General features: G+C 50.6%; 1 protein-coding gene across 5 annotated transcripts in view; it reads right to left on the reverse strand.

Moving 5' to 3' along the window:
- Nucleotides 1-7,491: 7,491 nt before the first annotated feature.
- The window catches only part of Dennd2b (DENN domain containing 2B), a 183,516-nt gene continuing 166,788 nt past the window's right edge, over nucleotides 7,492-24,219 (reverse strand). For all 5 annotated transcript variants that reach the window (XM_004650885.2, XM_004650886.2, XM_045145038.1 and 2 more), the window contains 9 exons: nucleotides 24,097-24,174; nucleotides 23,452-23,592; nucleotides 19,836-19,984; nucleotides 14,736-14,913; nucleotides 14,477-14,518; nucleotides 12,584-12,695; nucleotides 10,545-10,784; nucleotides 9,014-9,100; nucleotides 7,492-8,260 (listed from right to left, as the gene is read on the reverse strand). In XM_004650885.2, the coding sequence (XP_004650942.2) occupies nucleotides 8,226-8,260; nucleotides 9,014-9,100; nucleotides 10,545-10,784; nucleotides 12,584-12,695; nucleotides 14,477-14,518; nucleotides 14,736-14,913; nucleotides 19,836-19,984; nucleotides 23,452-23,592; nucleotides 24,097-24,174 (1,062 nt within the window). In that variant the 3' untranslated portion in view covers nucleotides 7,492-8,225. The remainder of the gene's footprint in view (nucleotides 8,261-9,013; nucleotides 9,101-10,544; nucleotides 10,785-12,583; nucleotides 12,696-14,476; nucleotides 14,519-14,735; nucleotides 14,914-19,835; nucleotides 19,985-23,451; nucleotides 23,593-24,096; nucleotides 24,175-24,219) is intronic.

A 24,219-nucleotide genomic window follows, 5' to 3' on the forward strand; every position in this document is an offset into this window, starting at 1 on the left:
TCCATAATCAAGTGTACACACACACACACACACACACACACCTCTCCCCCCTCCCCAATACACACGTGAGCAGAAAGAGAATTGAATCTTGGAATTGAGAAGCCTTGGATTGGGTGAACAGTGAAAGAAGCCTTGAATAGGCAACTGCTTTTAACAATAAAGCGAGTTCCTGCTTCGACAAGACTCCTGACTCACTGTGGTTTTTCTCTGGCGACTAGGAAAGGTTTTGAGTCGTCCAATGCTCATTCCTTCTCCTTAACCCCTTGGGAGGAACCAGCTGGCCTGGTTCTTTCTTCAGCACCACTTACCTGCCTGGCAGGAGCCTGCCATCTGGCGCCTAACATGGGGCTCCAGGAACCCGGCCGGCTAGTGCCCCGTGAGAGGCAGTCGTTGATGAGGTAATCGGTGTACATGTGCAGGTGAGCATACCCTCATAAGTTATGAGGCAGTCTTTATATTTCATGCACTAAACCTTGCTTCTACTTGCTTGTCAACATCTCTTCGTTCTCTTTCCTTTCAGTCGGTTCGTAGGCAAGCTGCATCTGCGGCTTTGGTACATGTTTACCTATTTTTTGGATCCTTGTGTTTGTGTTATACTCGTGTGTCTGTGGGTTGCTATCGCCCTAATTTTATGGACATTTCTCTCTCAACTTTATAATATGGGACAGTCTATCTCTAATCCAATCCAGCCTCAAAATCTCTCAGGGCACTCCTAAAGAGTAGAGGGCTTAATTTGACTGATAATCAGGCCGGCAGACCTGGGATTGCCTTCTCAAGCTGGCGCCATGGCTGCTGGAAGGAAATCTCTCTGATTGGGACAAGGGTAGAGGCCCTTGTTTGTCGGGCACGTGGAGAAGGGTCAAATAACTCCCTGAGGGGTCCTCCTTATGATCTCGACCCTCAAGGACTGCTTCCCTCCAAGGCCAACCAAACAAACAAAAGACAGAGGGAAAAGATAGTATACAGCCTGATCCGGCTACTCCTCCTAGAGATACAGCTTAAAAAAACCCAGAAAAGGGTACATCTTTATACTCCTCACTCAATCCCTTTGAGAGTGCTTCCTTGTCTTCCGGGGACCTCCTCCATCGACTAACCCTTTCTGAACCCCCTCGACCCCTCCTTCATATTCAGCCGCCAAGCCGCCAGAAAATAAAGCTACTTTATTTCCCATCAACCTAAATCCTGGGGGCAATCGCCTTGCTGCCTGGTATCCATGGGAAGCTCAGGACCTTAAGGAGCTTAAAAAGGCGGTCTCGGAGGATGGACCCAACTCTCCTCTTTGGACTTGCCCATCAACCTTGTACAACCCAAGGTTGGAAAAATCTAGCCAGGGCTGTCTTGTCGGGTCCCCTATACATTAAGTGGCGTGCCTTTTTTAAAGATGAGTGCCATACACAGGCAGAACAAAACCAAAGTCAACAGCCCCCTGTGCCGATAACTTTTGGGATGCTCTCCGGTATCTCTGATCAGCATGCTACAGGCACTCAACAGGCGGCTATCCCTGACCCATATAGGGACCAGGTCAGGGCACTAGGCTTGGCGGCATGGAAAAGGCTTGATGAGGGACCCTCTGAACCCCCTCCCCCTTATGGATATTACTCAGAAACCATCTGAGGACTTGGCTACATTTTGGGTGGAAAAAAGCCTCCAAAGAAAATTGCCCCCAGGGGCATTACGGGATCAGTTTAGTTGGTCTGGGATGGAATGACGGCGGCCGATCACTGCCTCACCTGTGCAGGTCTCAAGGACAACTCCATGAGTAGCTGGATTGTAGCCACGAAGGACATTGGCACTATATCTCATCAGGCTAGGGCCATAGCTGCTGCCCTTCAGGAAAATACACAGATTTGGCCACTATGTTCTGCACATTACAGTTAAATCCTAAAAATATCAATGTGTTTCAGGTGTGGGGAAGAGGGCCACTTTAAAAAGGAGTGCCCCAACAAGACAAAGCCTCCCCCACCCTCTGGGGTATGACCAACGCCCCTTGCCCCACTGCCCTAAATGCAGTAAGGGGTTTCATTGGGCTAGGGAGTGTTGGTCGAAGTTTGACATACAGGGAAAGCCTTTAAGCTCCTCCTGGGGCCCCCCCCAGCCCCGTTAAATAAGGGGAAAAAGACCATCAAAACCCATTGGACTGTCCCTCTGGTCCCTGGCCTTAGACCCAAAATTATTTTATTATTTTAAAATATTGGCAATAAAAAATTCAAACTTCTCAACACTGGAGTGGACCGAACGGTCCTGAGAAAGGAGGAAGTGCCCCCCTCCTGGCAGCTTGTGCCCTGCCCTCCCCACTGGGAGTTGGCGGGCAGTCCACCTCCCGGGAGACTGCCACATGGCTCCCTTGGACTGACCCAGGTGGAGACAGGGGAGAAGTCCACCCTCTCATGGTGACTGGGCTCACTGCTAACTTACTGGGGCAAGACATCCTTGGAGATGCCAAGGCTTTCATCACTACTGACCATAAGGCCTTTTATAATGATTTGTTAGATAAAAAAGAATATCAACAATAGTTTGAGGAAGGGAGGGAATGTCATCCCAATTACTCCAATGAACACCCCCAATTATAAGGGACACTGCTCGCCCCCCCCCCCCCATTTAAAATTCAGTGGAGACCGGGAGACCCTATATGGGTTGAGCAGTGGCCTCTCCCTTCTTCTAAGTTACACCAACTCCACATACTTATTGATCAACAGTTGGAGGCCGGACATATACGTCCCTCAACTAGTCCCTGGAACTCTCCTGTCTTTGTCATAAAAAAGCCTAATGGGTTCTGGAGATTTTTACATGATTTAAGAAAGATCAATGAATGCATGATCCCCCTCAAGACTCCCCAGAGGGGACTCCCATGGATCCCAGCTATTCCCAATATATACCATATTACTATCATTGACATTAAAGATTGTTTCTTCTCTATCCCTCTCCATCCAGGAGACATGGAAAAATTTGCATTTTCTGTACCCGCTGTTAATTTTTGTGGCCCAGATAGGAGATGAGTGGACTGTGTTACCTCAGGGCATGGCTAATAGCCCACCCATTTGTCAATATTACCTGTCATCCATTTTCTCTTATCAATCTCCCCAATACCCTATTTTATATTTACATGGATGATATTATTCTTGGGTGCCTAGATTCCTCCACACTCCAGGACCTTACCCACCAATGTCTAACTATCCTTCATACTCATAGCTTTAAAGTAGCTCCTGAGAAAGTTCAAACTGTGCCTCCCTTTAAGATCTTGGGCTCGGGGCTGGAGAGATGGCTTAGCGGTTAAGCGCTTGCCTGTGAAGCCTAAGGATCCTGGTTCGAGGCTCAGTTCCCCAGGTCCCACGTTAGCCAGATGCACAAGGGGGCGCATGCATCTGGAGTTCGTTTGCAGAGGCTGGAAGCCCTGGCGTGCCCATTCTCTCTCTCTCCCTCTATCTGTCTTTCTCTCTGTGTCTGTTGCTCTCAAATAAATAAATAAAAAATTTAAAAAAAAAAGATCTTGGGCTCGATCATTACCCTAGATACAGTTTCACCTGTTAAACCACAACTTTATACTCAGGATTCTTAACACCTTGCCTCAACTCCAGAAGCCCTTGGGAGAAATTAATTGGATGAGGCTTTGGATACCCATAACTACTGAAGAGCTGTCCCCTTTGTTTGACCTCCTAAAGGATCTTAACTTCTCTCAGGTAATTTTGTCCCTTTGTCATGAAAAAGTTTTTCATAAGGTACAACAGGCTATAAATGCTGCGACCCTAAAGAGGTTCAGTCCTGATTTGCCCATCTCCGTCTACATTTTCTCTGGGGTACATTATGCACTGCATGGTTGGCCCAAGAAGGTGAACCCATCCAATGGGTCCACTTCTCAATCAATGGGGTCCCCAGAGTTTATTCTATAACCAACCAGGTTGCTGATTGTATTATCAAGGGCAGAGACACCTTTGTCTGGTTGTTTGGCACAGAACCTCACCTTATTGTCACTCCCTTTAAGATAACAGATTTCACCTGGCTTCAGAGAAATAACAGAGTTGCTACGGCTCTGTAGGGGTTTCTAGGTAAAATTGATTGCCATTATGGCCCCCACAAATGGATGAGTTCTTTCTCCAGGTTAGAATGGAAGCCACCCAGGCTTTTCCTGTCTCAACCTAACCCTGACATTCTTACCGTGTTTACCGATAGAGGGCACCTGGTGGCTTCCCTAGTCCTTTACCCTCCCTTAAAACAGGAAAAAGAGCCTATGCCCATAAAGTCAGTCTCCCATGAGGTTGAGGGGTCAGCACAATTCAAAGAACTATTTGTTCTAGCTTTGGACACTATTCAAGAGCCATTTAACTTGTTTTCTGACAGCCTTTATGTTGTTAATTTATTGCCTAACCTGGTTGATGCCCACATTAGACTGGACTCCAACCCTATATCTCCTTTGATAATTCAAGCTCATTCCCTACTCAAACAAAGAATTAACCCCATTTTCTTCAACATCTCAGGGGTCATCAAAACTTACTGGGATTTCTCTCTCGTGGAAACAATTTGGCTGATAAAATGGCTTCTATCCCTCAGTGTGATACTATTACAGAAGCTACACGCTTCCACTTATTGACCAATGTCAACTGGAATGGTCTCAAACACAGGTTTCCACAGGTACCAGTCAAGGACCTTAAAAAAATTGTCCGGACTTGTAAGTCCTGTCAGCCTTTCCTCCAAGTACCCTCCCTTCAAACTACAGGAAGCAATCCTCAAGGGCTCCACCTTAATCATCTTTGGCAAATTGATGTCACACACTATTCTCCATTTGGAAAGCTTAAATATATTTTTCTTTCAGTTGATACCTTTTCCTGCGCCTGCTGGGCATCGGCACATGCTGGGGAAAAATCTAAACATGCAATTAGCTATACGCTTCAAGGCTTTGCCACCCTTGGACTACCTAACCAAATTAAAACAGATAATGGCCCCTGCTTCATAAGTAAGGCCTTTGTAGATTTTCTCCAGACCTGGAAAACTCTCACATTCCACAGGCATCCCATATAACCCCTGGGGCCAGGCTATCCTTGAAAGATATAATCAGACTCTCAAGTCTCAATTACAAAAACAAAAGGGGGAATCCTTACCCCCACACAACCAACTAAAAAAGGCATTATTTACCCTAAATATTTTAAATTTTTCTAAAGAAAATAAACAATTATCCCCTTTTCAAAAACACTGGTCCTCATCCGTTACCTACAGTTCTATCTGGGTAAGATGGAGGGACCTATTGACTGGGGCCTGGAGAGGACCAGACCTGCTCCTCACAACAGGGAGAGGGTTTGGATGTGTCTTCCCTCGAGATAAGAAAAGACCCATTTGGGTACCAGCGAGAGACCTAAAATATTTGTCCCAACAAGGGGACACTAACAATCACTTCTCCAGGGAGTGTCCCACCCCGGAGGACTATTCCTAAAATGGTCTTCACCCTGCTCTGGCTTTGCCTCCAATCTGGGCCTCCCTGGCTGTTTGCAGTACAGTTGCCCATATGGCCTTAAAAAATTGCTCAGCCACCTTCCCCATCCCCGTCCAGCTTTTCCCAACGTTTCCTCTGGAACTTGCATTTGGGCCCCGCCTTCCCCTAATAATTCCGGTATAGATGTGGGGGTACATTCATCCTTCCTTATATACTTTTAACACAATGCTCAACGCTGCCTGACTTCTGGAATGGTTTGTTTGTGGAGGTGGGATGGCCTATAACTTTCTGCCCACCAATTGGATGGGCCTTTGTGCCCCAGCCACCTTAATCCCAGATGTAGATATCATTCCTGGAAGATAGATTCCCTGGCTGAGGTAGTCCTAAAAAACAGGAGGGGACTAAACCTGCTAACAGCCAAAAAGGGAGGCATATGCTTGTTTTTACAGGAAAAATGCTGCTTTTACACCAGTAAATCAGGAATCGTCCAGGACAAGATTAAGAGGCTCTAGGAAGACTTGGAGAGGAGGCGATGGGACCCCCCCCCCAGGACAGCCCACTGTGGATGGCCTTACATGGCTTACCCTACCTCCTCCCTTATCTTAGGCCCCTCTTTCCCCTCACTGTCGGGCCTGTGTAATTAACAAAATTACACAATTCATTAATAAATTCATTAATAAAACTCCATCAGGTTGAGATACATTACCACAGGCTGGCAACTCAGGAATTAAGTTCCTGACCCACTGCCACCTCCTCTGCCCTCCATGTGACCAATGATGGATAAGATCTTAGACCGACTGAGACAACCTAAGACAGGCCATGGAGTGGGTTCTCAGCGAGCTAAACACATGGTACCCAGTGACGGGTAAGATCCTCAGAGGGGGACAACCTAAGACTGGGGCCATGGTGACTAATGCTCTTACAAAAACAAAAGGGGGAGATGTTGGGCCTTGAGAGGCCCGGGCGTGAGGCCTAGTGGAACTTCCTGAGCCTAGCTAAAGTTTGGCGACCTGTCTGTGGCCAGTTAGGACTCAGCAAGACGCCTAATGGCTTCTGGCCTGCTACTTCCATGCAGGAGCTGGAATTATCATTTCAATAGTCACAGTTTACTATTGGCCCTTACCTCTTCCCCCATCCTAAAATCTCTGCCTTCATCCCCAACATTATATGGGCAACTGCTTTTAGCAATAAAGCGAGTTCCTGTGAGTTCCTGCTTCCACAAGACTCCCGACTCAGTGTGGTTTTTCTCTGGTGACTAGGAGAGGTTCTGAGTCATCTGACGCTCATCTTCCTCCTCAACCCCTTGGAAGGAACCAGCAGGCCTGGTCCCTCCTCAGCACTACCTGCCCACCGGGGAGGAACCCACCACCCTGGACAGGCGGGGACCTGCACAGGTCTCAAGTGGAGACAGAGTCGAGGACAGAAGCAAGTTCGTGATGGGGTCATCTCCTGTTTAAACAGGCTCCAGGCTTGGGTACAAAGACAGTAAACTTCCTAGTTCACACCCGGCCACACCCAAGCCCAGTATCAATTAAGAGTTCCAGTTGAAGGCCTCATTTTTGGAGTTTTCAAGGTCTTGGCTGTTGGTGGGTAGAAAAACTAGACTACTCTTATTCCCACCTGCGTCTCTCCTTGCTCGTCCCTGAAATGTAACCGAACTTTCTGGGTGTGCACCTAGAGTTCTAATGGAAAAAGTAACGTGGAGGAGTCCTAAGCCCTGGGTCAGGGCTGTGTCCAAGAACAGCATTAGCATAAACCAAGCTCCGGTCTACCAATGTCAGGGTCTCCAGTGATGCCACCTGATAATGGAGCCAAAGGACACTGTGCACTTTCTTCCCGTTGCTGGAAGCATCCAAGGCAGCCATGGGCTAGCTACCGGAGAGGGAAGCTGAACTAGGGCCATGACAGGTGTCTACTAAGACCAGTCCTACTACCTGGGCCAGAGAGCTCAATATCAGGGACAGTAGGAACTCCTTTATCAAATACCCAAGTCCTTGCATGATGTTTTATCCCGGATCCACCTACCTCAGAGAGGACTGTAGATAAAGAAGCCAGGGAACACTTGGGACTCTTGGGCTCAAATGACTGCACACTGTTTATTGAGAACACCTGTAGACGGTGGGGGGGGGGATGCCCTGTACCGCATCATGGCCGCCGCTGGCTGGGAGCGTGGGCCCAGGAGCGCAGGCCGAGCTGGGGGTGGGCTTCCCGTGATCGCTGACCATCTCGGAGGGTGACAGAACAAGAGAACCAGGCCCAAGAGCCTGGTTCCACATTGAAAATGTGGACAAAGTGGCCTTTGCCTTTCAAAAACAGAGGCTAGAAGAGAGGGGGCTACTAGAAAAAAAAATAGAAACTCTTAAAAAAATAGTCCTCTTGTACATCACAAGACAGCATCTGCTCTCCAGGGCCCAAGACCAGCAGCAGGGGCCTTAGGCAGGCAGGCCAGAAGCCTCCAGAAAGGTCAGTGGTTCGGCTGAGACAGTCAGCTGCACATAAACGGCCAGTCACCAGCACCCAGCCAGACTCCATCCATGCTCGGGCAAGGCAGGACAGCACCTGGCCCTTGTGAATATACAAATATTTACCAGCTTCCCTTTGCTTGTTACAAAGCAGTCAAGAAAGCTTACAGCAGATTATTTACAAACAGTATCCTGGGATGCGGTGAAGGCGGAGGTGGGCTGGCTTGGAGGTGGGGTCTGTGGGAGCAGAGTGGCCACAGCAGCCCAGAGGCCCAGGCTGGGCCTTCTCCCCAGGCTCCAGGCTCTGTAAGGCACGGCGCTCTTGCTACTGGGAGAAGTGTTTAATTCTTCTTGTGGAGGAACTTCATTTTGTTGCCTGTGGGCCAGAGGGGGCAAGAGTGAGAATGTTTCCATGACAACCACCACCCTTCCTTACACCCCTTCTCAGTGGGAGAGAATGGATTAGGAGATGCTGATCAGAGAATGGAGAACAGGAATAACGAAGCTGGTGCTGGTGGGGCAAACGGTTCATGACAAGCTTCAGGTTCCTTCTAAACGGACATGACCTGCTCTGATCTGTGACGTTGCTGGCTGAGGGCCCTGAAGGAGAGAGGCTTTGGCACCTGGAAGAGAGCTCACGTTCTCTCACAGCCCTCACATGCATATGAGGGATATGAGGAATAATCTGTAGTTTCTTTTTGTACTACAGCTGCTGAGTCCTGCACCAGCTGCCCGTGGAGCAGGGCATGGGCACTTCTACATGGGGTCTCCTCCTGCTCTGACCACAGCTTCTACACACATACCTGGTGCAACGGGCTTACAAGAATTTTAACGGGCTGGGGGGATGGCTTAGCAGTTAAGGCATTTGCCTGCGAAGCCAAAGGACCCAGGTTGGATTCCCCAGGATCCACGTTAGCCAGATGTACAAGGGCACATGCGTCTGGAGTTCGTTTACAGTGGCTGGAGGGCCTGGTGTGCCCATTCTCTCTCTGTCTCTCGTCTATCTCTCTATGCTTGCAAATAAATAAATAAAATTTAAAAAAATATTTTAAAAAAGAATTTTAACTAACAGATCCCACAGACTGCCCCCCTCACTGAACAGCTACTTCGTCACTAGTGGGTAACTTACCCAAACCACGGAGGAATTTATTCATTCCACTCTGCTCAGTGTCAGGAAGCTCCTCCAGATACTGCTCCACTCGCTGCTCAAAGAGGCCTGGGTGAGAGGAAGGGTGAGCACAAAGACAGCAGGTGAGAGACATCTGCACTGTGGGATCGCAAGGCGCAGATGTCAAGAAAGAAAAACTAGACATCTGGATTACAGCTTGTGGGAGCATTTTATCAGAAATCCGCCTGCTCATAGAAGTGACTGTTAGTGACCTCACACAGGTGTCCAGTGCAAACAGGAAGAAGACCCCTCAGTCCACCTCCTGGTGCCCACCCCTGGGCTGCACTGTGGTGGAGAGGCCTCTGTGTGGACACCTCTAACTTCTCTTAAATCATTCTTCCATGCAGCTCCTAAAAGATTAGAGGGCTGAAATAGGAATCCTGAAGGTAGACATGAGGCCTAAGGTAGAGGTGACCTAGAGGGAGCTGACAAAATACTCAGACGTGGGGCTGGAGAGATGGCTTAGTAGTTAAGACCTTTGCCTGCAAAGCCAAAGGACCCAGGTTCAATTCCCCAGAACCCATGTAAGCTAGATGCACAAGGGGGCGCAGGCATCTGGAGTTTGTTTGCAGTGGCTGGAGGCTCTGGCATGCCCATTCTCTCTACCTCTCTCTCTCTCAAATAAATAAAACAAATTTAAAAAAATACTCATAGGCAACCCTAGCCCATACTCTCCAAAGGACTTCCCAACTCCGAGGTCATCAGAACCCCAAACATTGCTTAGTCTGGTCTGGTCCTTTTCTATGAATTAAAGGACAGTGTGAGGAAGGGATAGGCAATCAATGCTAGCTAGCCACTCTCTACTCTGCCACGCCTTGTGTTTTGCTTTGTTGGTTGTCTTTGTTTTTTGTTTTTCCAAGGTAGGGTCACACTCTAGCCCAGACTGACCTGAAATTATGTAGTTTTAGGGTGGCCTGGAATTCACAGCAATTCTCCTACCTCTGCTTCCTGAGTGCTGGGATTAAAGGCGTGCGCCACCACACCAAGCTTTATTATTGTTACCATTATTTGAGATGGTCTCATGCAGCCCTGGTTGACCTTAAACTCATTATGTGGCCAAGGATGACTTTGAAGTCCTGATCTTCCTGCCTCTGCCTTTCAAGTGCTGGGATTACAGGTGCCACCACACAGACATGTGCTGGAACAGAAGAGAACATAACTCCAAGCTAGCTGTGGTACTGCACATCTAAAATCTCAGCATTTGGGAGGCTAAAACAGGAAGATTGCCTAGCTAGGCTATATAAGACCCTGTAATAAAAACAACAAAACCTACACCACCACCAACCAACCAAACACCACCAATAAGAAAAGAAAAAAAAAAAAAAAAAAAAAAAACAACCACCAGAGGGCCCTTGGAAGTTTGTATCTAAAGAAAGGGAGGTTGGAAGTCTGGCCCTTACTGACCCTGAAGAGCTTCCAACATGGTGCCCAGTTACTCAGCAATGCTGTTCACAGAAGGTTAGAGAAAGGCCCTCTGCCCCAGCTTCCTTACCCTTTGCCCGACATTTTCTTAGCTCCCTGTCTTGGATGAAGCCAGCAAACATCTGAGACTCCATAAAAACCTCAAGAAAACGGCGGATGCTTTTAGAAGCCACAGACTTGCGGAAGGCCTCTCGTTGAAAAGCCCTCTCCCCCTTGTCACTCTGGGTCAGAAAGAGGGAGTAGTGTCCCACAGTCTCCACAAAGAACCGGATAAACACCTCCGACACCAGTCCATTGAGGGTATTACATTCTGGAAGGGAAAAGAAAATCTTTGAGGTTTACAACAAAACCCTGCAACAAAAGCCGTGTGTAGTGCGTATGCCTTTAATCCTAGTACTCTTGAGGCAGAGGTAGGAGGATCACTGTGAGTTCGAGGCCAGCCTGGGACTAATGAGTGAGTTCCAGGTCAGCCTGGGCTAGAGTGAGACACACTACCTTGAGAAAAAGAAAGAAAGAAACAATAAATCCTACAAGACTAAGCCATTGCCAAAATACTTGGTTACCTGCCAGTTCTAAATGGCAAAAATCGAGCCAGGCGTGGTGGCGCATACCTTTAATCCCAGCACTCAGGAGGCAAAGGTAGGAGGATTGCCATGAGTTCGAGGCCACCCTGAGACTGCAATTCCAGGTCAGCCTGGGCTAGAGTGAAACCCTACCTTGAAAAACCAAAATAAATAAATAAATAAATGGTAAGACCCTACTGTTGAAGACACCACACAGGCTGTGGCACAGGACACTGAGGGATTATGCTGGACTTGAGAAGGAAGCCTGCTGGCTCACTCTCACAGTGCTAGAAAGTGCTATGCAAGCAGCTGGGAGATAATGGTCACCAACAGTTTGAACAAGCAGGGGATCTTAAAAGCTGTAAAATCAATCAGCCAGTCAAGAGAGGCACACAGGCTACTGCTCTCTGGATATGAGCCCATTCCGTGGGAGGGAATTCATGCCGGGTACTGGGAACCAGGTCAAAAGTCGATGGTTAGGAAGGTCCCCACCACTTCCCCCCCCCCCTCCCGGAAGAGACAGACTGGTATATTCAAGACTCCACAGGAGGACCCTCAGTGAAATGGGTGTAGGGAAGAGGGAACATAAGAGTATAGCAGGATGGGAATATGACCAATAAGCAGTTATGTTCATACAGTAAAGTCCACATTTAATGCAATTTTAAAAAATCCTGCAAGGTCTTCTGTAATCTGCAGCTGACGTATACTCTCTTCCTAACAAAATCTCCAGCTAGGGCCTGGATGGCTCAGTGGTTAAGGCACTTATCTGCAAAGCCTAACAACCCAAGTTCAATTTCCTAGTACCCACAAAACACCAAATGCACAAAGTGGCACATGCACCTGAAGTCCATCTGCAGTGGCTGCAGGCCCTGGCATGCCCATTCTTTCTGTCTGTTTCTCTTCTATCTCAGCTTACAAATAAGTTTTATTTTACTTTTTTCAAAGTAGGGTCTCACTTTAGCTCAGGTTGACCTGGAACTCACTATGTAGTCTCAGGGTGGCCTCAAACTCACGGTGATCCTCCTACCTCTACCTCCTGAATGCTGGGATTAAAGGCATGCACCACCACGCCCGGCTGATATCAAAATATTTTTAAAACATCTCCAGCTAGCATTACTGTTCTTGAAACCATCTCGTGTGTGCACACACATTTAAGTAGCTATTCAACTCCCATAGGTCAGAAATTGTACCCTGAACATGGAAGTTGGCAAATATTTATTGGATGAAGAAAAGTAGAAACTGGAGACTAATGCACAACTTTTCCACACTCACAATGAGAAAGGCCCCTCCATCTCCTGCAACAGCTAGAAGCAAGGCGTGAGGGGAGGCCTAATTGGTTCCTTGTTAACAAGAAGAATCTCTTTGGTTGCCATGTCTTTGGGTTTTTCTCCCCAAACCTCCTCACAGAGCAGGTGCTGGGGGAAGACCAAGGTCCCGCACCTGGAGCCTCCTCAGCCAGAAAGGGACTGGTGTGCAGGCTCGGGCCCCAGGCTCACCGCGCCCAGCCTCGCAGCAGAGTGTGGGACCAGCGGGGTTCTGCCCTCACCGTCATCTGAGTCACTGTCCGAATCCTGGGAGATCAGTTCATTCTTCCTCTCCAGAGCCTGCTCCAGAGCCGCTTGTAGCTTCCTTGGTAACAACGTGTCCTCATCATCCATCTGTAGACGGAAAGGACACGGGCATGATATCCACAGCTGACGCCGAGAAGCGCCTACTGTGTGCCAAGCCCTGTCCGAAAGCTTAAAGACAATCTCGGTCACTTCCAATCACACGGGTGCTTTTATCATCCGTATTTCGCATTGAGAAACCAAAGCACAGGAAAGTTAGAAACCTGCCCAAAGTTACACAGATTAAACACAGCCATTGCCCGGGGGACGCCTGAGGAAGAGGCAGCAGAGAACAAGGAAGACGCAGAGGAAGGAGCAAGCGCTCTGCGATACTGTCTTCCAGATACACGTGGCCTGGCATGCATGGCCTCACAGGGGTGGACACTGCCTACGCGAGACCTGCCTAACAGGAGAAGGAAAACGAGGACATCAGAATAGACCAGGGATTGATTGGAAAAAAAAGAGGGGGTTGGGGCAGCAAAGGAGGGTATAATGTATATGTGTGTGGAGGTTATCAATAAAAATTTTATAAAAAGCCGGTCGTGGTGACACTCAGTAGCCTGGGCTAAAGTGACACCCTATCTTGAAAAAAAAAAAAAAAAACAAGCAAACAAATAAACAGAACTGAAACCAAGGTTGAGTCAAGTGACATTGTGGCCCGGACCAGCCAGGGATTCCTACCACATCCCTGACTCCTTCTGTCTCAGCTCCAGCTGAGCACAGAGCAGTGGGACGGGTCTAGCATTCCCGACTCCGCACCCTGGTTCTGTGTCGTATCCCGATGCTTTGGCCCTGGGAGTCCTCAGCTCTGTCAGGGGTGTGCAAAAGACCATCCCCTCCCAGAGGGGACACATTGGGTTATGCTCCTTTGTAGAGAAACAGAAGGTTTCCAAGACTAACAAAGGTTTTGTTTGTTTGTTTGTTTGTTTGTTTTTGTAGCTGACAATGACTGCAAGCTTTTACACTACAAGGCACATTCTGGTGAAGTTTGTACTCCCCTGAACACTGAAGGCGGTGCTATCACCATGCCCACAGTGCAGATGAAAGAACTTGCTTGGACAACACACTGAGACAGTATCTCAAAAGAAAAAAGGGAAAGAGAGAAAAACTGAGACCCTGTGGCTCAAAGGAGGCAGAACCGAGATCTCAAGCCTTAGGATTTCCAGGTCCTACTCTCTGTACTCCCACTGCCTTCCTGAAGGTGGATTTGGTGGCGCGTGCTTATGATCCCAGCCCTGAAGAGGCAGAGGCAGGAGGCACAAGTTCAAGGTCGTCCTGACTACCTAGCAAGCTCCAGGCCAAGTAGGGTTCTGCATAGCAGGGCCCTGTATCAGATAAAAAGAAGAGGCCAGGCATGGTGGCGCAGGCCTTTAATCCCAGCACTGAGGGGCCAGAGGTAGGAGGATCGCTGTGAGTTTGAGGCCACCCTGAATAGTGAATTCCAGGTCAGCCTGAGCTAGAGTGAGACACTAACTACAAAAAAAAAAAAAAAAAAAAAAAAAAAAGGAGGGAGAAAAGGAGGAGGGAAAGGAAAGGAAAGGAAAGGGGGTGGGAGGAGAGAGAAGGGAATGGTAAGAGAATTTGGGGTGTCTGAGAGTGATGGGGCATTTCCTAGCTGTCAGGTGGGTGGGCTCAGGGGCCAGGATACTAGAAGGCAGGCAGATGCCGCTGAGGTTAAGGGTTCTCACACCAGCGTCTCCCCCACCTGTGAGTTTAGAACACAGAGCTCTACCAGCAGGCGGGGAAGGCTGACCGTGCCGAGTGCTTAGGACCCCCAGCGTACAGGAGCCCACCCCAGGGCAGGCCCAGGTTCTGCAGCGCGCTGCTCTTACCTGTCGGATGAATCGGTCTGATCCCAGATTCACCATCAGTGCCTGGGAAAAGGAGTCATTAGTGGCAGTGGGTCAGGCAATGGGTGCTGCGGTACCCTCTGCCAGATGACAGGCGGGAAAAGAAGCCAGCCAGAGAGAGACCTCCCAGGAGAAAGAACAAGCAGCCAGGTGGAAATGCCCCAGGCCTCAGGTAGGAAAACCCCAGCAGCTTCTCTCCCCTCCTCACCCCTCCCCGAGGCTGGCTCCCCATGTGGCCTACCTCCTCCACAGGGAGCTCCTTCAGCTTGGGGAGGGAGCTGGAGAGCAAGCCAACCAGGAAGGGGGTGGGGCAGCAGACGATGTCAATCATGGAGGCTGGGAGGACGGGGATGAAGGTGTGCTGCCAGGAGAAGGGGTAGAGCAAGGCTACCACCGCATGGGCGCAGCTGGACAGGGTGCTGATGGACAGAGAGACAGAGCACCTGAGCCCCTTGGGGAAAAGCAGCTGGAAGCCACCCGGGGCTTGAGACATCTTTTCATGTGAAACTTCCTAGAGCAGCAAGAATGCAAAGGGGGCTGAACATGAGGGCCTGGTCAGATTCTGCAGGGAGGTAAGGCCCACATCCAGTGCTTGGGGCCTCAAGAACACCAGTGCTGTACTCTTTGGGGGCTCTGCTAAGAAACAGCCACACCAGTATGCTGACAACACCTGAACATACAAAGGACTCGTGTGTGTGTGTGTGTGTGTGTGTGTGTATGTGTGACACGCGCGCGTGTGTACATACACACCCTGATGCACAGGCAGGCCCGCTGGGAGTCTCAGCCCAGACTGGGGAGCACACAGGCCAAGGCAGCAAGAGCTGATCCCAAATCCATGGCGGGCAGGAGCTGGAAGGTCTCACGTCACGAGTCCTCACGCCAGCTCAGTTTCACAGTGGGGGCCCTTGATACCCAGGGTCAGCTTGGTCATATGTGGTGGAGCCAAAACATTACCAGTTCTGCCATCACAAAGCCAGGGCTATTTCTGCTCTACCTCTGGCTTCCATTCCCTTTTCATCAGTTGGCAACACAAGTCTGACTGAGGACCCGGTGTAGAGAAATCACAGGCTGAAAAGCACACTACTCTCTTAAGCCTCAGTGGGGTTATTCCTTTCTTGGCCTGAAGGGGGCTCCAGGACTCCAGACCTAAGAGTCCACAGGCTGGCTACTCAAGCCCTATGACCAAAAGAAGGCCAAAGGGGACAATCCCAGGGGTACATACTGAACATGCAGAATTAAGTGCACACTCCCTATGTATGGGGAGACCTGGTACGGGGCACCAGTGAGCCCAGGAAGCACAGCTGGCCTGAAGGATTCCCATAAGTCAGGAGAGATCCACAGTGGACCATTAGGGGCTGTGACTAGACAGCTACTTACAGGCTTAGGGCAGAGGATCAGCTGAACTCAGGAGTTCAAAACCAGTCTGGGCAACAGAGCAAGGCCCTTCCTTATGGGCTGCATTACAGATGAGGACGCAAGGGGCCTAGAGGTGAGTTCATTTTATTTATTTATTTTTTTAATTTATTTTTTTTTTTTTGAGGTAGGGTCTCACTCTAGTTCAGGCTGACCTGGAATTCACTATATAGTCTCAGGGTACCCTTGAACTTGTGGCAATCCTCCTACCTCTGCCTCCCTAGTGCTCAGATTAAAGGTGTGCACCACCATAACCAGCTACATTTTATATTTTTATTTAGGTTATTTTTATTTTGGAATTCTTTTTTTTTTCTTTGAGAGAGAGAGAGAATGGGTGTAGCAGGATCTTCAGTCTGTAAACTCCAGACATGTGTGGCGCATATGTGACATTGTGTGCCTGCATCACTGTGTGTCTGGCTCTGTGGGACCTGGAGAGTTATTTTATTTATTTTATTTATTTACTTGAGAGTGACAGACAGAGAGAGAAAGAGGCAGATATATATATAGAGAGAATGGGAGCACCAGGGTCTCCAGCCACTGCAAACAAGCTCCAGACACATGCGCCCCCTTGTGCATCTGGCTAACGTGGGACCTGGGGAATTGAGCCTCAAACTGGGGTCCTTAGGCTTCATAGGCAAGCACTTAACTGCTAAGCCATCTCTCCAGCCCGGACCTGGAGATTTGAATGTGAGTTCTTAGGCTTCACAGGCAAGTGCCTTAACTGCTAAGCCATCTCTCCAGCCCTATTTTGGTTTCTTGAAGAGGAGTTTCATGTATCCCAGGCTGTCTTTGAACTTGCTAAATAGCAAAAGTTGGTCTTCAATTCTGGATCCTCCTGCTTTTGCTTCCTGAGTGCTGAAGCTATAGCCAGTCTTCAACCCAATTCATTTAAAATATTTTATTTATTTATTTTGGGGGGTACAGAATGGGCATGCCAGGGCCTGTAGCCATTGTAAAGGAACTCCAGGTGCATGTGCTACCTTGTGCATCTGGCTTACATGGGTACAGGGGAATCGAATCTGGGTCCTTAGGCTTCATAGGCAAGTGCCTTAACCACTAAGCAATCTCTCCAGCCCCCAGCTCATTTTAAAACTTGATTTTGGGGTTGGAGAGATGGTTTAATGGTTAAAGGTACTTACTTACACAACCTGATGGCCAAGTTTGATTCCCCAGTACCTCCACAAAAAGCCAGATGCACAAAGTACCTGGAGTTTGTCTGTAGTGACAGGAGGCCCTGGCTCACTCATTCTCACTCATTTTCTCTCTCTCTAATAAATAAATATTTTAGAAAAATACAACATGATTTTCTCTTTACATCACCCATCAGCTATAGAAGCCCTGGGCTCAGTCAGGCATGGTGGCACATGCCTGTAATTCCAGCACCTGGGAGGCTATAGCAGGAAGACTGTAAGTTCCAGCCCAGCCTGGGATATAGGATAACCAGCCTGGGCTGTGTTGCTAGGTCCTGTCACCCTGGGCTCTGCCTGAGCAGCTCCAGCAAGGGCTCTCACATTTAATTGTGCAACAGAGAGGGAACCTGGGCCTATCATCTAGGAAGTAAATCCCAGTCCTTTCCCTCAGAGTCACAAGTGTTTGTCAGCCTGGACCTTAAGCCGTTGTTTTGCCTCCCTACAGACACTTAAAATACTGTTGGAACGAGAGAGAGAGACAGATACTCAGGTGTCCTGGACCTAACAGCCCCTCCCCTGGAGGCAGCAGGAAAATCATCTGGAAAAAGGCTGATCACCACAATCTCCGCCAATGGACCAATAAATAAAGACCCCCCCCCCCGCAATCGCCATCAAGGATAAACCCCTAAAATATGAGCACCGGGACAGGAGCTGCAGGAGCTGGCTGGACCTCCCACAGCTCTGGTCCGTGCTCTATCACACAGCCACCCACCCGGCCGCTCTCTCGTCAGAGGCAGACCCCAGTGGAGAGGACATCTTTCTTACGACCTAAGACTGGCAGAACATGAATGCCAAGCAGGCCAAGAACAGGACCCTGGGGTATTTTTCTCTCAGAATGGTCCTGGAATGTGAGAGGCAGCTGCAACCACAGGAAACAATAGCTGTATTCAACAGCCCTACAGGAGCCAGGCTGTGATGGGGGTGGCAAAGAGGAGGTCCTGAGTGTGTGACTGGGTCTAGGCTCCATAATCTAGCCAGGCCAGAGAAGGCACTAGAGAGAGGCTGGGAAGTCACAGGCCTTAAGACCTGCCACCCCAGCTACTGCACTGGGCCCCTCCACAAAGGCAGGATGGGCTCTGAAATGCTTAGTCTGTGAGACAGAAGCCAGAGGCTAGGATGGAAACATGGGAGGGAAAGACTTCATTTATAAACGCTGGTCATCTCTGGAGAGGCTGGCAGCTCGGCCAGGCACGAAGAAGCACATGTGTAGTATCAGCCTCACGAACGAGGCAGGCAGACTGCGGGCTCCAGAACACCATGGGCTGCGGGTATGACCCCGGCTCAAAAGAGACAACTCAAAAAAGTCAGCTAAAGTTTTTTCTCCTTTCTTTCCCTGCGCTGAGGGTGGGCCTGGGTTCCTGACTGATTGCCCAAGGAGAACAATTGGGAGACTATGTCTCCTCTGCTCAACAACCCCATCATACAAAGAGGAGAAAATACTCCGGGAATCTGGTATTTACTGGAAGACCAGCAACGGGGTTTTTCTTTGCTGCCCCTATTTCAGCAATGGCACACAGTAGGTGGCTTAGTGCCTGTGGTTTCTCAAAGGAATCTGACAAAAAGAACAATGTTAACCAACATCCCATCCTCTCCCTGGCAGGCCTATCCCTACATAGTCTTTTTGTAAATATTTTTGTTTTAATTAATTTATTTGATAAAGAGAGAGAGAGAACGGGTGCACCAGGGCCTCCAGCCACTGGAAACAAACTCCAGATGCGTGCGCCCCCTTGTGCATCTGGCTAACGTGGGTCCTTTGGCTTTGCAGGCAAACGCCTTAACCACTAGGCCATCCCGCCGGCCCCCTACATATTCTCTCTCTATATATATACATATGTATATATAAATGGCTGTGGAGAATTCCCACTTCTTTCTTCCTAGGTGCCTCATGTTTCTGCCACTTGTCTCCAGCATCACAAATCCTGAGTGGACCCATCTAGCTCTTTTCTTATCCTTCCGAAGCCAGCTCCCTACACTGTCTACAGACGTCGTCTGACTGCACCGTGACTACTGTCCTGCCCACACCTCCAAAGCTTCCCCTTGTCCTTCTCCACAGCTCCCTGGCAGCCGGCCTCAGGTGGACGGCTCAGCAGCAGTCCTAACACTGCGGCACTGCCTGGACTCCATCTCCCTCTGCAGCCCACAGGAGCGGCTGCGCCACCCTCAGAGGAAATGCGGAGCCATCCAGAGAGCTCCACCTCTTACCTTCCTCCTACAACTGTACCTGCACCTGCGCACACGCGGCTCCTGCACAGGAAGTCCCCCCTCGTCAGTCCTCAGTTCTGCCCGCCCTCCCAGTACAAGTCTGCTCACCTTCCTATGTGACCTGTATGGTTTCTGTACGCGTGGCTGGTTTTAGTTTTCCCTGTATGTGTGTGTGGTGCGTATGTATTCCGGTGGTGTCCCGTGCACTTGCCTGTATCAGGGTGCCTGTGGTGGCCAGGGTGAAGGTTGGTTATCCTGTTCTCTATGGGACTGGAGTTACGTACGGGAGGGAGTGTGCGGCTATACCCAGCTGTTTACTGCATGTTCTGGATATTCGATCTTGGGTGGTCTCATGCCCACATGCTTGGGCAGGAAGAGTTCTTAACCACTGGGCCACTTCTCCGGGCCTCTAGTTGATCTTCATCATGCGCCACACCCACACACAGTACGTGGCATACACCAGAACCCGAACACCTGGGGAGTTCGTTCGTGGGTGTGCCTTCCCCTTCTCCTTCCTTTGCTCTGTTGGACCCTACCTGAGCTTATCTGCCACAAAAATGACCCTGCGCTCCAGCAGCAGCGAGGCAAAGATTCGGATGAGCTGGCGCACACTGAGGCAGGTGAAGAGGCACTCAAAGTCCACGTGCTCCAGGCGGGAGTCCATGGGCCGCCGCAGCTCCAGCACCTGCGGGAAAGCGAGGGAAGGGAGTGACAGGAGCCGGGCTCGGGAGAGCCTCCCAGGCCCCCCACAGCATCTTGAGCCTGGCTCCCCCATGCTGAGAGACAGGATCTCCCTCCCCTCAGGCTGTAGTTCTGCTCCCAAGGTACTCAAAACGGCCAGCCTGTGGGCAAAGGCGTTAGAGTGAGGAAGGCCTAAGGCTCTCTGAGGCACGGAGGGCTGACTGCTCTTCTGGGGACTGGGGACCAGCAAGGGTGTCACACAGCCTCATCTTCTCGGTCCTCCTGCCCTCCTGCCCATTTCCTCAGGCACAATGACCCGACCCCATCACCGGTCACTGCCTGTCAGGTCTCAGGAAGAGTCCTGCACCCTGGGACTCAGGTGGCAGCCATCTCAGGGAAGGCAACGCTACTGTTCTTGTCACCATGTCTCCTCCCTTTCCTGTAGCGTTTCCCTCCAGGGGCTGCGTTCCTGCCATCCTGCCCTTATTTCTACCACCCTAACTCTGGTGCCAGGGATTTGGAAACACACGCAGGAGGAAAGGTCTGGCTGTCTGTCAGGCCAGGCCCAGCTCTTCTCTCTGTAGGAGCTATCCTAGGGGTCCATGCCACAGTTCCAAGAGCCATTTCTCTGGGGACAGACGCTGGGGGGAGGAGAAAGGGTTAGGGTAGCCCATGACCCCAGCAGTAACAGCAGGAGGAAGTGCTGGGACAAAGCAGCTGTCACTGGGGCCTGCCTAGTCTCAGGCTTGCTCCCTCAGCATCTGTGAGACAGTGGGGTGTGCAGGCCTCCTGAGCACTGGGGTAGAACACCAGCCATCTCCGACAGTCCTGTGGCAGAGCTAACTGCGCAAGGCGCATCTCGCACCCCGTCATCTCCATTGCTCTTCAGCATCTAAGGGCAGGGAGTCTTCGCCCAGGGTTCATCCCTCTTGGCGCTAAAGAGCAAAAGGCGTACAAGGGCTCGCAACAGCCCGAGGGCTCTGCCACTCCTGCCGCAGCTCCTCCAGGAAAGCGCAGAGATTAGCACATCTCCAAGGACATCCCACGCGGCTCAGTGAGTGCAGGCTGAAGGGACGCTATGCCACCATTACTCCAGAGGCCTCTGCGTCCTCCCCAGTCCCTGTTCCCCAGCAGAAAACCCAGCAAACCTCCCTCACCCTCCCATCTTACAGGCCCGCACGCAGCCCAACAAGCGCTTCTTCCTAGGCCCCAGCCACATGGTGGCCCTGCCCCCAGGGGGCTCGAGACCTCTCAGGGGTCCCGCGCCTCTTCCCACATGTCCCTGCCCTTATGGAGATGGTAGACCAGTGGGGCAACCCCAAAGGGGAAGCGTTGTGAGGAGTATCTGCTCAGAGGGCTGACGGGCATCTCAGAGGGGCAGCCAACATCTGCCCACGTCTGGGGTGGAAGAGTCGGAGAAGCATCGTAGAGACAAGCTGCTTGACCTGGAGTCCACAGTGACATGAAGGGAAGCATCTTCCCTTCAAGCAGGACTCAGGGGACAAGAAGTGACCCAAGTATGAGAGATGAGAAATGAGGTCAGGGTGGGATGGGGGACAGAGCAGATCTGAAGAACTCCTGGGCACGTCACTCAGCTGACAGGGCAGGTTATGCCACCAGGCAGTCCCTCTAACCAAAGCAGCTAAGTAGAGGCTTTAAGGAAGGCTGTCCGCAGGGACGTCCACTGCTCAGCACACCTGTGTGTTTTTCAAGTCACTTCCTCTCCCATTTTGCCACAACGAACTAGTTTCTACTTCCCTCTCCTCGAACCCAACTCCCACCTCTTACTCTAAGGTGGTTCCCCCCCTTTATTTTTCTATTTTCTGGAAACTAAAGCTATCGTATGAGAGTTCAGAGTCTACAAGCTACCATCACCCCTTCTCTCCTATGGAACCCACCTTCTTGCCCAATATGGAGACCACTACTACCTGTGTCTTTCAGGTGACAGTTTATTATCTCTTTCTCTTGTACATCCTTAACTTCTTTCTCAGCACCAATCCTTCTAGCATATACACAACCATCTGTAACAAACCCCTGTCACCTCTAGGCCCCTTCCCTGTTGTCTTCAAAGACGTGCGCCTTAAAAAAGCTGTCTACACACTATAGACACTGAGAGAGACTGGACGCACCAGAGCTTCTAGCCAATGCAAAGGAACTCCAGACACATGTGCTACCCTGTGCACCTGGCTTCATGTGGGCGTTGGGGAATCAAACCCAGGTCCTTAGGCTTTGAAGGCAAGTGACTTAACTGCTGAGCCATCTCTCCAGCTCTTAGATGTTTCCTAGCTACCAAGTCTCACTTCCTGTGTCTTCCAACTTACTTGGCCTTACTTGTGAATTCCTCAGGACTGGACTCTCTTCCCTATCCACACTTTGCTACTACCTTCTCATGGGCACCTCAAATGTAACGTACAAAATTGAATGACAGAAGCCAGGCATGGCGGCACACGGCTTTAATCCCAGCACTTGACAGGCAGAAGCAGGAGGATCGCTGTGAGATCAATACCAGCCTGAGACTACAAAGTGAGTTCCAGGTCAGCCTGGGATACAGTGAGACCTTACCCTGAAAAACAACAAAACAAGACAAAAAATTCGAATGCTTCTTCCTCATCCTTAAGACACTCCCACTTCAGAGTATAGTTCCATCATGCTTTTCCTCAGGAAGTCACACATTTTCCTCAGGAAGTCACACACTGGTTCTCATCCATCTACTTTCATCTTTCCTAAGCCTTGACCCAAGCTCTCACCTCTTGCCTGTACTACTGCGATTGTGTCCCAGCTGCCTCCTTGCTTTCACTCGGGGGCACTGTCTACAGAGCAGCCAGAGTGGCCATTTAAGAATACATCAGCGGCACATTAACCCTCTTTGAGATCACACTTTGCACATGGCCTGGCCAGAACACTGTGGTTGGGTCCTTGCTTGCCCACCCACCCCTACCCAACACCTTCCCATGCATCCGACCGCATTTCAGCTGTTTGACCAGCACCTACACCTTTCCAGCTCCTGCCTCTACCTCTGCCGTTCCCAGCACACCTGGAATAATACTCCTCCTCCCTACCCCTTCTGTCAGTGTCCCTTGTCCCACTTCGTCTAGCCGATGAAGACTCACTTTCTCAGGGAGGTCTTCCCTGGTCCCTTACCTAGAATAGGGCCCTGGTGGCACTTTCATGAGATCCTGTGTCTCCATAGCACTCCTAACATACCACTCTTGGGATTATCTATTTATAAGCAGAAGTACTTACTTAGGGCCAGGTCATCCTCTAGAAAGCTCATGAGAGCTCACATACTCACTACTGACAAGTGGACAGGGTGCAGTTTAGACCAGCAGGTGGGGGAAACTCTCTGAGGAGAGCTGGCATCACGTTTCCAGTCGAATCGTTAGGGGCACAGACGCAAGGAGCCAAGGGGCACGGTGCTCTGCACTAGCCCGGCCCAGCCCAGGGCAGGGGGAGGGGAGCAGCACTGCGTACCTCATTGCCGGCACCGGGCAGAAATGTCTTCACTTTGATGGTCTTTCCTGGAGCTGGAAAGGGCGACTCCATGAGACTCCTCATGAAGGGATAGACCAGGGCAGCCGAGGTCCCGCGCCGGCGCTCCACCTCGTCTAGGACCTGTGCCCACCGCCAGCAGCCCAAAGGAAAAGGGTGTTGGGAGCTGTCCTCCCCACCAAGAAGAGAGCACGCTGGCATCTGACCAGACTAGGCCAGCAGCCGGGAGCCCAGAGGGCGGCCCTGCCAGGACCTTTGCCCCCTTCCCATTTTCTTGGCACTGCGTCATTGCTCAGCTCCCTCAAGGGTCTTGCTCTAGTTCCCATGAGGGGAGGGGTGGCAGCTGTGCAAAGGACACAGCACCTGAGTCAGCACCCTGGCTGCTCCAGGGACTCCGGCTCCAGCCACGGCCCGTGGTGGGCAGCAACAGGAAGTCACTGCCACCGCAGGAGTTGGGGCAATGCCAGTTGGCCAGGCAGGGCTCAGGCACAAGGAGTCGCTGGCTCGCATTTGCTCTGCCTGCCCGCCTCCCGCGCACAGGTGGTTTTCTCATCTGCGCTGGTGCCCATGCGATCCGCCTAGGAGTGCTGTCAGCTGTGGGGCGGGGAGGAAGCCAGCGCCTCTTACCTTGGAAAACAGGCCGAAGCATCCAAGGCGGCTGATGACACAGTACACCTCTGGCAACCGAGGCCCTTTCCCGCTTGGCTGGGCAGGACAGAATGAGGAAAAGAGAAAGACAGACACATGGGA

This window comes from Jaculus jaculus, chromosome 3, assembly GCF_020740685.1.
Source record: "Jaculus jaculus isolate mJacJac1 chromosome 3, mJacJac1.mat.Y.cur, whole genome shotgun sequence".
NCBI classification, from domain to species: Eukaryota; Metazoa; Chordata; class Mammalia; order Rodentia; family Dipodidae; genus Jaculus; species Jaculus jaculus.